At 35.8% G+C, this 16369-nt stretch overlaps 1 protein-coding gene across 1 annotated transcript in view; it reads right to left on the minus strand.

Moving 5' to 3' along the window:
• Nucleotides 1-11531: 11531 nt before the first annotated feature.
• LOC115882260 overlaps nucleotides 11532-16369 on the minus strand; it is a 141344-nt gene continuing 136506 nt past the window's right edge. Inside the window, 2 exon segments of the mRNA XM_030900202.1 lie at nucleotides 11532-14800; nucleotides 14803-15604. Coding sequence (XP_030756062.1) covers nucleotides 12366-14800; nucleotides 14803-15604 — 3237 coding nt within the window. The 3' untranslated portion in view covers nucleotides 11532-12365.

Genomic DNA, 16369 nt, shown 5'->3' on the forward strand with positions numbered 1-16369 from the left:
AAGAATAATGATTTACAAGCGATTGCTGGTGCAAAATGTTGTAGAATAAGGTTGTTTAAGTTAAGTTTCCCTAAATAATTAATTCGTCACATATAAAGAAAGTAAATTGGTGAGTATATCACCGGGTGAGTAATCTAAAAATGTAAAAGGTGTTTCGAAAAGAGCGGACCGGCTGAAACGGGTTAGTCGAAGCACTGAACAAAAGGCAGCAGATGAGAACACCGCCAATAGGTTCTCATTAGGATGTCTAGAAACGACCATAATTCAACCCCAATGTCAAATGTGGCGCTCGCAAGAATATTATTACAACGTTTATGGCCTGTCAAATAATCTTCGAATCGTTTGTGACCTATAATTATCGTCCTTCAAAGATTTTTAAAGATTTTCTGCTAGCAAATCGTCCACTAAAAGTTTGGCTATTTTTCAGTTCGATAATTTGCCAACTCAATTTGAACTGCAAAGATAATTTTAACTCATAGATCAGTCTATGATTGGCAGTGGCTCCCAAAAAGTTCCTAATAAATGGTATTTTTTTATTATTAGTGACCTATAATTATCGTCCTTCAGAATTGTTTTAATGATTTTCTGCCTGCAAATTGTCCACTAATTTTTCAGTTCTATTATTTGCTAATTGAATTTGTACTATCAAGATAGTGAAGTGACTCCCAAAAAGTTTCCAATAAACTGGATTTTTTTATTAAATTATTAGTGACTTATGAATATCGTTTTTTAATTTTTTTAATAATTTACTGCCAGCAAATTATCTACTAATTTTTCAGTACTGTAGTAGTAAGCTAATTTTAACTCATAGATCAATCAACAATTGGCAGTGACTCCCAAAAAGTTTTGAATAAATTAGATTTTTTTATTAAATTATTAGTGACCTATAATAAATTATTGTTCTTCGATTTTTGTTCATGATCTTCTGCCAGTAAATAGTCCACTAATTTTTCAGTTGGATAGTTGCTAATTCATTTTGAACTATAAAGATAATTTTAACTCATAGTCTGTGATTGGCAGTGACTCCCAAAAAGTTTCCAATAAATGGTATTTTTTATTAAATTATTAGTGACCTATAATTATCGTTCTTCAAAGTTCTTTTAATGATTTTCTGCCGGCAAATTGTCCACTAATTTTTCATTTCGATAAGTTGCCAAATCAATTTGTATTGCAAAGATAATTTTGACTCGTAGATCAGTAACTCCCAAAAAGTTCTATCACTCAATAAATAGTATTTTTTATTAAATTACTTCTGACCTATAACTATCTTCTCCAAAAATGTTTAAAGATTCTCTGCCAGTCGATTTTTATAGGAAGTTTCCATTAAAAGTTTTTTTTTGTTAAATTATCATCAAGAAAAGTTCTTTCGAATTATTTCATGTATTTAAAACACATTTTTTTTACATTTTATTTGATCAAAACATTATTTATCAAAATTTTAAGAAAAATTACCAAAAATTGTAATTTTTTGAAAGTCAACTAATTTAAAAAAGACCTTGAGTTATCTTTAAAACTTCATTGTACCAAAAATTTAATAAAAAGAAAAAAATTATATAATGATCAATTCAGAAGAAAGGGCGTCCTTTTTTACCTATATCATTATAAAAAATGACAAATAAGTTTTATATAGGCAGTAATGTCCTCATGGTTATTTCTCAGTGTCAGAGGCATCATATTTCACATTAAGGTGGGTTTACGATTATGAAAGGACCCAAAATCCATGCACTATTATTATGTCATAAATACGCTTCTTTTAGACGACAGACGTCTTTTTTTTGACAGTCCTTTGGTTAGCCCGTATGAACAGGGGCTTTGTCGTAGAATAGGCTTAGATTCCTCTGTTAAAAAAAAATATTTTTTATTAAGAATTTAATAAAAATTATATAACTTGAATTTGAATTGAAATTAATTGAGTAGAGTAAGAAGAAGGACGCTCTAAAAGCTAAACGGCAATTTGAGCTGGTGAGGCATTAAGGGATTTAAAAATTATGTATCGCCAAAATCGTAATTGGTTTTCCGAAATGTGTGTAACTGATGCAATTAAATTTTCGGTCTTTTTGTTCAATGCGTAATTGTATGGGAGCCGTGCATCCCTTGCGACCGGCCATAGTCATTTAGAACCAATAATAATAGATTATTTGGAGAGTCTTAAATATAATTAATGTTCCATTGGTGCATGCGTAAAATTTCCAAATCGTTTGCAATTTTACACGACACCGCATTAGCATTTTGTTGAATGAATATCTAAAATTTTGTAGTTCTCGCCAAAATTGCCGGTTTATACGAAATTTGCAAGGGAAATTATGCCTAAAAATTAGACAGCTTTGCGGTTCATGTATCTGAGGACCTATTTTTATTTTCTTCTCCGCATTATTTTTTTCGCTTTGGCTCTTGTTGCGTGCACCTTGTCGTTTAAACCTGTATTCGCTCCCAAATTATATCCCAATTAAAATTTTAATGTTGACATTTTAAATATTAAAAATCTACTCATACTTAATTGGTTTCTATGAAAAAAATAAAAAATATACTGGCCATTTTATTTATATATCGTTTCGTTTCAAAAAGGTTATCTAACTTTTTGTACGGAAAAAGTAGGCTCGAAATCATATCATGATGGATGAAAGGCAAATTTGGACCACTCAATGAAAAGGTGATTCGTCAAATTTCGTATTCTTTTTGGAAAGTTTCTTACGTTTGGACAATGGGAAGGAATCCTGTGGGATATTCGCGACACGGAGGGTGCGAAACAATGAAAAGCAGGCGCAAAGAAAGGACCCGGGCAAAGTTCGTGATAGATACAGATATATTTTCATCAATAACTCACTATCGGGGCCGTGAAATATGGAATTGTGGCCTAAAATGACGTATCGTTCGGGGAAAGGTCCCTCTTGAGGCCGACATTCGATTTTTCTCTACAACAGATACCCTTATCCTAATTTATACGGTAAATGTTTAATTTCTACTGCTTTCCCACTTAATTTTCCGCTGTAATCTACTGCTTAACTCGTAATGATATAAAAGAGAGAAAAATCGTTTGCAGCGATATTATTTATTGATGTTAATAATAAAAATAGCCATTTTTCAACAAATTATCCCGTTCGAACGCTTGATATTCCGTTGAATCCGTTGGTTAGGCCGCCTTATGTAATAACAATAATAATCACCTTCTATTTGTTATTACGAGCGTAATTGCTGTGAGCGTCCCACCCACCGATGATAATGAGCGTTTCTGATTGGCTTTTGTCTAAAACTGAAAGCACTTCTCATCAATTTTATTTCAAATGGAAATAGAACGGATCCTTTTGACATGACCATGCCCCATCCTCGTCCCACAAATGATAGCTGTTGTGTATTTGATTTATATGATTTTTTTAATCGGTATCGCGTAAATATATTTTAGAGGAATCAGATCAAAAATAGAACAAATAAAACAGTTCAAAACGTTAATCTTTCTCATACAAGTGTGTAATGTTGTGACTTTGTCGCAAAATAAATTATGAATTTATTTATGTAAAGATTCTCTCACGAGAGAATACCTGACAGTGAGAGTTGTTCTCTGTCATTTTAATTCACAGGTAAATTGTATTTTCTGTTTCTGTCATTGCTTAGATGTCATTTGATGATGTAGAATGTAGAATGAGTTCAAGGGGGGTTAATCACCGCAACCTTAATGCTCTATTGTTTCCCTCTTTCTTGAGTTATAACTCATCATACAGTCTATATCCCATCATAAAATAACAGGACCTTCCTGTTGTAGGGGGGCAGAGTATTTCCCATCCTCCTCTGACAACAGCTGTTCATCCCCCGAGGAGTGGACATCTACCTCCTACAAGGGTATACACCCTTCCACGGTTTCGGTAGTCCCTCCGTGCCTTTCACAGTCGAGGAGCTTATGTCCGGCTGAGGTACCATTGAGGTGGAGGCTGGAAGATCAGTCTCCATTTCCTCCACCTCTTTAACTTGGTGTCTCCTTAGACCTGCTACCGGTGTTGTCCCGGATCTATAATAGAGCATATGTCTTTTTCTCTATTGCCTCCTTGGATTTGAGGTCAATTTTTGTTGTGAGGACGTATGAAAATACTACTTCTGAAACATAATATTAAAGTAAATGCTATATCTGCCAGCTTTATCAAAAATTATGATAGTGCCTAAGGCATGCGACGAGGATGCCTTAAGTAGCCGCATGTAGTAAATAACTTTAGAAAAATGCATAAAATAAGCTTATAAAGTAAGTGGCGGACATAAGATAATGTAAATTAGTGTTATAAATCGATTAATGAATGACTAATAATTAAAAAGAGGAGTAAATCGTCTGTTGGTAAACATAAACTGTTACACGCTAATTACATGCAAACATATAGTGATTCGTGCACACAAATATATTTTAACGCTATATTTTACGGTAATTATAACTGGACGATATAATATATATTGCGACACGGTGTTAATGATCGGCTTTTAGATAAGCCAGGTGCTCCGGAAGTCGTTCGGGGTGGTGGCACGTTTAAACCCCAATTTAACCCCCTACGCAACGTGTGTGCATGTAAACATAATTTGTCCGATTTTACAGATAAGCCGGCCCCATAGTTTTTATTTCATCGTGGCGAAAATCTTCACGGCACCGTTTTGAACCTCGTTGCGGATGTTCGCGATTGCCTTTCAATCAACCATGTGTTAGTTTCACAATAATATAATAAAACGCATCGCCGCAGGGATTAGGAGGTGATCATAGTAGAACATAGATTGATAATATGAGTTGCATTAGGTATATAACCAACAATATTGTGAGCAGCTAATATAGAAAAAGAACCTGTCATAATGAAGACTGAAGTAAAAAATGCTATTAACTCATTAAAGAGCTCAAAGGCACCTGGTGTCGATAATATTCTAGAGCTAGGTACAGAGATCAAACTAGTAAAGCACTGCTACACATTATCAATAGCAGTCTCATTCCCGGCAAAGGTACTATAGAGCAAATATTAAACGTTCGATAAATCATAGAGAAAGCGTATGAGTTTGACATCATGCCTCACACATCTGTGTTTCGTGGACTACAGCAAAGCGTTTGATTGTGATAAGTGTATCCAGCTGATTGGAGGTCTGAACGAAAACAGTAGAGGAAATGTGAGAATAAATAACATCATCTCAGATTCATTTGATTTGGAGGCGGGAGACTCGTCAATATATATATGGCGAATCTATAATGAGGGAAGTTTTGGAAGATTACAACGGTGGTATCACTATAAGCGCGCTAAACAAATAATGAATTTATGGTACGCAGATGATACACTTATACTCGCATCCTCCGCTGATGAATTCAAATCCACTATGCACAAATTAGAGGTTGTCAGCGAGAGATATAGGTTAAAATTAAATAAGAGAAAAACAAAATTAATGAGTATCGAACCCACGAAAACAACAGAAACAGCAGGTTTCGAAGTTGTAGATCAATATAATACCACAGATCTCAAACAAAGGAGGGTGGGTTGCAGAAATCACGAGAAGACTGTGTATAGCACAATTCAATAACCAAACTGGATAAAACATGGAAAGATTCAGCCGTTTCAATTAGCAACAAACTAAGACTACTAAGAGCCGTAATATTCCCCATTGCCACTTATGCCTAGGAGTCTTGGACGGCGAAGTTGGCAATGCGACTTTAAATCGATGCTTTTCAAATGTGGTGTTATAGACCGATGTTGCGAATACCGTACAGGCCCGTTCCTGGGGTATCTGGGCCTACGTGCAGCATTCTTTGGTGCGCCCTTTTTATATTTAAATCAATTATATATTTTAATCTTAATCACAAAAATTTTGGAAATGTAAAAAAAATATTCTAATTAAAGTATAAAAACATTTATAAAGAAAACAAACAAAACCACAAAAATATTTAGTAACAAAAATAGTACCCTAAAGAAAAAAACTGACCCATTTTATATGAAATACATAAAAACAATGAACTAAAAATCGGAAATAATATACATGCACTGATTTCTGTCGAAAATCGACAACTATGAGACTATGATCCCTTCCCCGACACAAACGGTATATTGTGAGACAGGAAATTGTAGAGAGAAACAAGTCCTATAACATAGGATACAACATTTTAAAGAACAGTGCTTTCCATAAAATCAATAAAATGAAAAATATACGAAATAATATACATGTACTGATTTCTTTCGAAAATCGACAACTATGAAACTATGATCCCTTCCCCGACACAAACGGTATATTGTTAGACAGGAAATTGTAGAGAGAAACAAGCTCTATAACATAGGATACAACATTTTAATGAACAGTGCTTTCCATAAAATCAATAAAATGAAAAATATACGAAATAATATACATGCACTGATTTCTGTCGAAAATCGACAACTATGAAACTATGATCCCTTCCCCGACACAAACGGTATATTGTGAGACAGGAAATTGTAGAGAGAAACAAGCCTTATAACATAGGATACAACATTTTAATGAACAGTGCTTTCCATAAAATCAATAAAATGAAAAATATACGAAATAATATACATGTACTGATTTCTTTCGAAAATCGACAACTATGAAACTATGATCCCTTCCCCGACACAAACGGTATATTGTGAGACAGAAAATTGTAGAGAGAAACAAGCCCTATAACATAGGATCTACATTTTAATGAACAGAGCTTTCCATAAAATCAATAAAATGAAAAATAAATAGATGAGATCAATGTGTTGCCGACAGATTGCCCTAGACTTGTTTATTCGGTGCGGCCAACGCAAAAAAACGCTAAGCAACCTTTATCCTATGATGTATGTTTAAGTATTTGTTTTGTTAACAAGAAAGCGTATCGGTTTTTTGTTACAAAGTACTGATTGACCCTTCGATTTTGCGCCCCCAAAATGTTGCGCCTACGTGCGTGCACGCACTGCACGCTCGCCAGGAACGGCCCTGATACCCTGTACACAGCTCATCGAACAAACATTTCAATTCTCGAACAATTGAATATTGAATCTAGACTGTCAACATCTGTAAATCAATCTTGTTTAAGATGCTTTGGCTACATATCCAGGAACACCACTGGCCTAGAAAAACTAATTGTGGACGGAAAAGTAAACGGGAAACGTCCTAGAGGGAGATATCCAAACCGTTGGGTGAACCAAATAAAGACGATAATAGGTCATAGTCTGCACAAGACTAGTACTGCTGTACAAGACATAACAACATGAAAAGACACAATAACCACGATTTCATAATGTCACCATACTCTCATAGAGTAATAGGAGGGTGAGTGGAGGTAGATAAAGGGAAGAATAAGTTTAAATATCTTGAACGTCAGAAATTAAAAGAAAAGAATAATTATATGTTTTCAATTCACTTTAAAGAAGCCCCGGTATACAGAGGTAATAACATTAACAAATAGGGTATAGATTATGAAGTTCGATACCAATTACGTTCCGCTGTGTCACGAAAAAGCAGTAGTAGTGGCCAAATCGGCAGCTTTAATGCAAAACGTGACATTTTAAGGTAGAATTGCTCGCGATCCATCCGATAGATGTGTTTTCCCACTCATATGTTACTTAATTGTCTAACAGACCGTATCTAATGCATTAAAGACACTAATTTTATTTGTACTGGTGTAGGCAAAACACAATTTAGCCGATATTACTTCTAGATAGAGGCACGAAAATTATATTTCATTCGGGCTCGTTGATCAAACTGTCTGATTTGGCAAATAAACAGTTTTCAAAGCTGCTTCTTTCGCTATATTTGTATCACCTAGAGAGTTCAAATTTATTTAATTAGATTTTGACCTTCCCTCGTATCAGGCCCCTGCTAATTCATTAGACTCTTGAAAATTTAAAGCAATTACACCCAAAAACTAATTAAATATATATCACGTAAGTCACGGTATTGTTGACAAGTCTTAATGACGATGTTATCGTCTCGAAATTTATTGCCTATTCTGTGATTACTTTCATCAATAATTCTGAAGTTTTCCTTTATATTAAGGACTCTACTTTGAAACGAATTTAACTTTTCAAAGAATTATAATACTATAGTTTATTTTTTTTCGTCAAATTTTAGCAATAAATTAAAACACGAGTTTTTAATATTTCTAGGAATAAATATTCTCTCATGGGTCGATTTACATATAGATTAGCAAGCGCAACATTGTACTGGGGCGCTGTCAAACATGATAAACATCGGGACAAAGATAAAGAAAAGGTACGCCACTGCAAATGCCATTTTGAATTGGACATTTATTTTGTCTGCATCGGGAAAAAAAGTCCTGTCTTATTTTGTCGAGCCAGGAGATACTAGTTCTTTGAAAAGGTGAAACATGTGTGACACGTTAATAACAACGTATGACCAGCGGCTGAATTTTGACAAGGGTCAACCGCAGTGCCGTTCTTAGAATATAGCAATTAAGAATTTGTTAAATTATATGTAATTTTCGGAGTGTTTTAGAAAATTAATTGCAAATTAATCGGGAAAAAGTTATTTTGTACGAATGGGCCTCGGGTCACTAGGTCTCAGCTATTAGTGTTTTTTGGTAGATGACAGCGACGGCTGGTAGAAATTTTTAAATGGGTTTTCAAAAATTAAAATGAAAAAATGGCGAATTCTAGGATTTTACCTAAAACACTAAATTTTAGTTTTTCAGATGGAATTTTTAACCCAGAACAATTATACAGATCAGTGGCATACCACACCATTTTTTTGGTGAGGTTCCCATCACCATCTCGAGAGAGATGATCATAGACAATCACCAAACAGTGTGGTAGTCAGATTGTTGATGCCTACTAAAAAAATCCAAGAATAGAGCATTTTAATAAAAGCTTGTTCTTGAAAATATTTTTTTAAATTTTATTTATAATCTATGAGATTATTTTCGCACCGCCTCTGTCTATTGTTTCGTATGGTCCACAACAAACAGAAAATTAACCCAGAGCAAATGTAATTATGTAACTTTTATTATATGGTGTACGAGATTTCAGCCCTAGCAGACAATAACATATCATTTATTAAAATTAATCTGGCCAAGCTAAACTGCACTAGGCTTATTATAACTGAATGCACATGAGTATTGTTGTAGTGCAGTCATAATTAGTGATATAAAAATCTTGATTAGATTATTAATACAGGAGGTTCTCGTTTTACGTGGGGATTACGTTCATTAAAAATATTGCGTTAATCGAAACCGCGTATATTGAAGCCAAATTTTTATTACATAAACTATAATATAGGAAATATAGGTTTGTAACGTTTCTGTAATGTATATTTGAACATAAATAAATGTATGGTGCTGTAAAGACCTCTTGCGTAATTTTGAAACTTCTTTTTCAGACTTCATTTTCAGTTTCATTCTTATGCTTCATTTTTCCTTGATTTCTTTTCAGTGAGCTCACCAATACGTGGTTCAAGTAGGTCAAACAACCATAGGTGTTCTGATGTTTCCCCATTTTCCCCACAGAATCTGCATTCGCCTTTGTTTCTTAACTTTAATCTACGCAGGTGTTCGTTGAGGAGACAATGTCCTATTTAAAACCCTGTGACTTAAATCTAGGAAAATGTTTGATTTTTCTCAGTCGTAAGTTCTGGGAAATTTCTTCGTGTGTCTTAGACTGTTGGGTGATTCCCATTCCAGGTTATGGATAGGGTCTTCCCACGTTCTTGAGTTCCGCTTTAAGTTGGTTTCCACGTGGGAATCAGAACGGTTCGGGTCCAGTTATTGGAGTGTTCGCTCCTTTTCTAGCTAGATCGTTTGCTTTTTCATTGCCTTCAATCCCTTGCTTGGTGGGCTGGACTGGAGTAGGAGAACTTTATTTTCTTTGCATAATTTGTTCAGCTTCTCTAGGAATTCTTAGACCTTCGAATTGATGATTACTGAATTGATCCCTTTTAATGCTGCTTTACTATCGGACAACATGACTATTTCTTGTTTCCGGTAATTCTTATCTAAGATAAGTTGTACGCACCTTTCGATAGCGTAAATTTCTGCCTCAAGGATTCTGGGGTAGGTGCCCATTGGTTCGGAATATTTAGTTTTCGGCCCAAATACTCCTGCCCAGCTAACTAATATGAAATTGATAAAACCGCGTAAAATAACTCACTTGTGTCAAAAATGCAATCGCGTATAAAAATGCCGCGTAAGACGTTCCTGTAATTATAAAAAAAAAATCAACGTTTGAATTTAAAAAATATTATAAGACTACAATGTTTTGACGAGGTTAACGACAATGCAAGAGAAGCATGAAAAAAAAGAGAGGAAGAAGAGAGACCAATAAAAAGAATCAATTTGGACGCCGTACAAGTCCATCAATAATTTATTAAAATATCCTATCAGGGGTTATGTTTTGATAAGTGTTCTATTTAAATGAACCGATCCATTCCGTGACCTTGAGAGATGTGCGGCTAGTCCTGTCTTGGCAAAGGGGCCCGCAGCCCTGTAAATAATGAGTCTGTGTGACTTACTGCGGGGGGGCATGCGAGACTCCGCCCTAGGGGGCCGTATTCATTTCCAATCACCACTGGATACTGACTGGATCCGTTTTAATTTTCTATAAAGAATTATTGTTTTATAACACTTTGTTCGCTAATCGGCAAAATAATTGTTTAGCTACAGCAGTAATTAATAACTTGGCTTAATTGTTTCGTTGCGTTTCAGCCTTCGGACAACGGCCATGTCTCATTTTCTACCTTGGGACTGTCCACTAATGATCTTTACATGCCCCATGAAATTTCGATTGTTTGTACTATATCCTCCTGTGAATAATATTACCGTCTTACAGGACACTATTAAGACAAAACTAAAAAGAATTTAAAAATTTAAAATATTATTTATATAACAAATCTTTTTAAAAACAAGCTTTGGTTAAAAGCTAAAAAAATATATACTTAAAATTAATTTAAATCCATCAATCTGTTACATTACTCAATTTATATGATAGAAAAGTCTGTCGCCAGAAGAAATATATAAATCTAACTGACATAGTGTTGATAGGTAACTATCTTATAAAATATTATATCTTTCTTATTATTTACTACTTTTCCTCTAAAGAATTATTTTTCATCTTTCGTCTATTCAAGAATTATACATATTTTGACATTAATTAAATAAATATGAACTGTCATCAGTCATCATCTATAAAGACGATAGATATAAGAAATTTTATTAGAAAACACTAAATTTAAAAATTATACCCTTTCTCAAAATTCTGTATTAATCTCATTCAAACAAAAATCAAATTATACTAGAAGAAAATTTATGTTCTAATTAATTACTTAAAAGTACAAAAAAAGATTTAATGAAGTGAGATTTGAAATTTGAATTAACAAATTAACTATCACAATTATTATTAAAGGCTTACAATGTTATTATCTGGAAAAAATTACACTCTTTACTGCTATTGTTAAATAATAATTATTATTGTAAATTTTGATAATATATAAAATTAAAATTCATTTTCAAGGCGACTTCGATTATGAATTTACTATTTATATAAAAATATAAGGGAAATGGAGTGAAATAAAAATACAAGTTCAATTTTATACGACAGCTATATTTTATTATGCCCAGAGGCAATACATACTTCTGTACATAAGAGGGTGCAATAACAAAAACATTTAAAAAGTGTTTCTGATGCATAATAACAAACGAGAAAATAATTTAAAATAATTTTGAATGAGAAAACCCCCCGAACAAAAATGAATGCTATTGGTAAAACTGAATTTTGGACTGTTTTATTGTTCGTATACCTTAAGGACATTATTCTATATTTTTAGACGAAGTTATTTACATCTATACACATACAGACGAGATAGCTTATATACAAAGTTATTGCACATTTAAATATACATGTTTTAATATTGATCAAAAATTTCACAGTAAGATATACGGATAACAATCCTTTATTATAGGTAACGTAGTATTTCATTTTCTACAAGCGAACACACAGTGTTTAAAGTTACTTTTTTTTCTTTTAAACATGATCTGAATATAGAATTGCTACAAACTGATTTCGTGGTAATAAAAATGAGCAATATATAACCGTTTAACATGAACAGCAATATTTAATCACGACTTACTATTAGAGATCGCTAAAAACTACTGTATATATTTACAAAAATGAGTATTTTTCCATGACTGGCTAATGTAAAATTTTATACACGTCTAAAATTTTTATATATATAATATATATAGGAAATTATTTTGTACAAGAGTAATTAATAAATAAAAAAACAACTGGCTTTGAAAAATAAAACTAATAAAACTAAATTATTCTAAAATCACAAAGGAATTTAACAGTTGATAAAAATACTTTGAAGATCGATCACCACCATAGAGGTACAGTCCTTAAATCTAGGCCATTATTTAAAGGTCACGAGACCTCTGACTCCTTTTTCAACAAATTTATATGGAAAGATTCGTTCTCTGAGTGAATGTTCCTTCTCGTTTTTGAAGCAAAAACCTTCGGACAACCTATTATGGTGCATTTGAACATTTCCGACAAATGGTTCTTTTCGCAATGCTCTTTGAGCTGAGACGGTGCCCCAAACGATATTCGACAGAATCTACAAGGAAGCTTTCCTTCTTTGTCTAACGTAGGGAGGTCCTCTTCAACACAGTGAACGTATTTCAGCGAGTTGGGTGGATGATTTGACGGAGGCGGCGATGAAGAAACTGGAGAGCTAGAAGTGGAAGATCGTTCTCTCCTCATGGCGGAACCGTTAAACTGGCCAAACGGTGGAAAACTTCCTAAAGGAAATGGTAAAACTCCTAGAGGAGGCGGTAGCAATAAAGGTGGGTTAGGAGGTCGGTCCCCGTTTAACATTAGCTGGTCTAAGTTCGAAGGAAGATGGTGATTTTTGAACGCCTCCTCCGCGCAAAGCCTGAAGAATTCGCTATGTGAAGCAGGGCTGGGAAACCCGGGAAACGGAGATAATCCAGACCCACCTTTATCCGAAGACGTCGAAAGCAGTTTTCTGTGTAAATTTAAGTTAGCACTGTGCCTATCTCTACTCCTTTTCGAAGGAAAGGCCGCATTGCATCCGTCAACGTTACATTTATGCATCAGTTTCAAATGAACGTTTTGATAATGCGTCTTTACTCCAAAATGGTTTTGGAAAATCTTCCCGCAAGCCGTACAACGTCGTGGATTATCTTTATCTATAGGAACATCCATAGTGCTTATAAAATGACCGTTTTCGAAATGCCCAAAAAACTGATTTTGGCTGTTTTCATCAGGAGATTCGCCTCCGTTACTGCTACCAGCTGAAGAGGCTTGGGAGCGAGCAGGGCTTGGAGGGCCTGTTCCAACCATAAACCCCACGTGAGGAAACTGCGCTCCAGGTCCTCCGAGTCCTAGGTGAAATCCCTTTGACATCCAATCGCTAAAATGACCGTGAGATAGACTTTCTAACTGTCTAAGAGCATTGGATGAATCAAATGACTCGTCGCTTTTGTTACTTTCCACGGAACTCGCTGGACGGTCGTCGTTTTCTTCAGCTGCTTCAGAATCGTGAAAAAGCTTTTCTTTTTTTAATTTGTCGATGGAAAAAAGGGGGGCCAGTGACGTTTTTATTTCATTGCTGATGTTTTTTTCGGGTTCGTTGGCGTTCACATCGGGACTGTGCTTGCCTAGGTCTAGAGGCGACTCGCACCTGCTCTCCGTCTTTATTTCTTTTTTCGGTTCGATTTTGGATTCCACTTCTAGTCTCCTAGTTGATTCTGCTAGGCGTTCCGCAAACACATCGCTCGAGGAATCCCCGTCGCTTGTTGGATCTTCCATCATAACAGGTACTGTGCATCGGGTTGGATTCTGGCTCTTCCGCTTTCGTTTATTTGTTTGTACACTATTCAGTTCGTCTTTTAAACTATGATTATCTACTACACTTAAAGAATCTTCGTTACTATCGACATTACTTGTTACCTCTTCGTCTGCGTCGGATATAGACATTTTCTGCTTCTTACTGGGCATACTGAAGTCTTCCGGCTGATCTGACACTGGTGGAAAGCAAACCGGAGGACTATTCACTGGCTCCTGTTTTTCTCTGACTGATTCAAATATCTCCTTAGACGGTTCCGGTTCGATGGTTGGCTGTAAATTTACTGGCTCAGGTTCTGTCTTCACTGACTCTTTTACTTCTATCTTTACTGGTTCTATTTCCATAGGAAGAGTCCTATCTTGAGGAATATCGTCATCTTCATCACCTCCAACAACTACAATACCTTCCTCTTCATCCTCCTCTTCTTCAGATTGCTGTTGATTGGATGTTGTTAAAGCTAAGACACCGCAATCTCTAATTATGTTTTTACTCTCTTCCATACTTCTTTGCATAGATAAATCTAATTTAGCTTTAAAATCCATTGTGGCTAACTGATGATATTTCATATCGGGAGTAGGTGTTAATAAAGAAAACGGGCTGAATGGTAATGGGTTTAGAGCTGCCGCAGCAGCAGCTGGTAAAGGTAGTCCAGTTTGTGGAGGAATGAGCATCGGATGAGATTGTGCGCTGCGCCCGTCGTGCGGTGATATTTTTCTTCTCAAATGCGGGGAATGTAACTTGGGATTCGGGTTGGCGCTGTGCCGATTTCTAGATCTGCGAGAACTAAACATCATGTTACATCCTTCCACTGTACACTTGTGCATTTCTCTAAGATGTACCGCTGAGAAATGAATCTTCAATGCACCTTTATCGCAAAAGTTTTTTAAGCAAACATTGCACTGCACCCTTTTCTTCCCTGTCGCTGGGTTAATAAACTGAGTCCCTAAGTTAAGAGGTAAACCAGGAGACCCCCATTGCCTTTTGTCGATGTAGACGGTTTTCTAGGCGGAAGTATCCGAGGTTGTTTAGGCGTCTTCATCGCGTCTCTATCTCGACTCAGGTTCAGTGCACTATGAGAATTCTCATCTGCATCATCATCCTCTTCACTGTTATTATTGCCAATAAATATGTCAGCGTTCGATGGAGATCGACTACCCGTGGACATCCTCGTGGGCATTAGTGAAGGAAATGAGGAAACCAAGCTTGCAGCTAAAGCGTTTGCTGATGCCATGGCAGCTGCAGATGTCGGATGATGTGGTGGCAAGCAGTTAGGTAACGAAGTTGATATGCTTAAATTTAGTCCAGTGCATTCGTTTTCGGAAGTCCGCCGTCGCACCATGTCAGGACTGACGCGGCTAGGAAAAGTCGGCAGTCCTGCAGCTCCCAACTTGCCGTAATCAAACGGCTGCATGCTCTGAAGCCGATTCAGCGGGTTGTTGTTGATGTTGTTCGGCGGAGACGAGGAATTCATGGGCCCTGCTGAAACAGGAGGCATTTTAAGAAAGCTCAAAGGATGTTTCTGATGGGGTGACATAGCATGGGCCGGCGAGTGGAAGACAGATGGCGGTGCGGTGGGAGGCGATGGTCGGCGACTAGGGGACATCGCCCGTGGGTGCGGCGAGTGTCGACGCTCCAGACGCTCCAGGGTGCGGTCCTGAAGTGCCTGTTGCGCCAGAAGGAGTTGTTGCGTTATGGCTCTGGTTTCTCCGAACCTGAGAAATTGTTGGAGGACCAGAGGCTCCTCCTCGGGATTACAGATGCTCCATCGGTCCAGAGTGCTGCCGTGTGACTCCTGCAAAAAACAGTCTGCATCAGTAAATCGTCTATAGCTTCGAAAAGAGTTTGATAATCCACACAAACCAAAATATTCATACAAAATGACAAAAATATATATAATTAATCGATCGCTGTTTGTATTTAGCTATATATAGGTAGTAGTCATGCGTCTGTTGGTCTAAAAGCAAGTTTCCAACATAAAAATCGTTTGGCGGAACGGCAAAATTTATCTGGAAATTCAAAGAGAAGGTCGACGTAGACTGTATATTTTACAAACTCAACGTATAAAAATATACTCTCGATTCGATACCGCCAACGCGCTCTGTTTAGAGACGAAGTCTGCAGACTGTCTCCTGTTCGATTATAAATAAACGGAGTGATAGTCACCTGCCCTTCTCAAACTTTAATCTACATCAAACAAGCATAGGCTTCTATAACAAGAACATAATCAAACTATACTATTTATATATGACATTCGTTGGCCGCGTCTGCTTATTGTACATCGGTTTACATGCGCTCCCAACATATTTGCTTTCAAACATGTTTACTTACTTCTTAATGGCAACAAAATATTGTTCTAAGGTAACCCAAAAAATGTGGAAAAAAAATTATTAATTATATTTACAATATAACACCCTAGTATTAAATAAAAAAAATCGTATTATGCTATTATGAATTTCGAAATGGAATATTGTAACAACCAAGGAGATATTCACCAATTTTATGTAATATTGGTACATAACGTAGAAATTATTTATCACTGATAGTATTTCTTAGTAAA

The sequence above is a fragment of the Sitophilus oryzae genome, unplaced genomic scaffold (genome assembly GCF_002938485.1).
Source record: "Sitophilus oryzae breed Bouriz unplaced genomic scaffold, Soryzae_2.0 scaffold_177_pilon_pilon, whole genome shotgun sequence".
Taxonomy (NCBI): Eukaryota; Metazoa; Arthropoda; class Insecta; order Coleoptera; family Curculionidae; genus Sitophilus; species Sitophilus oryzae.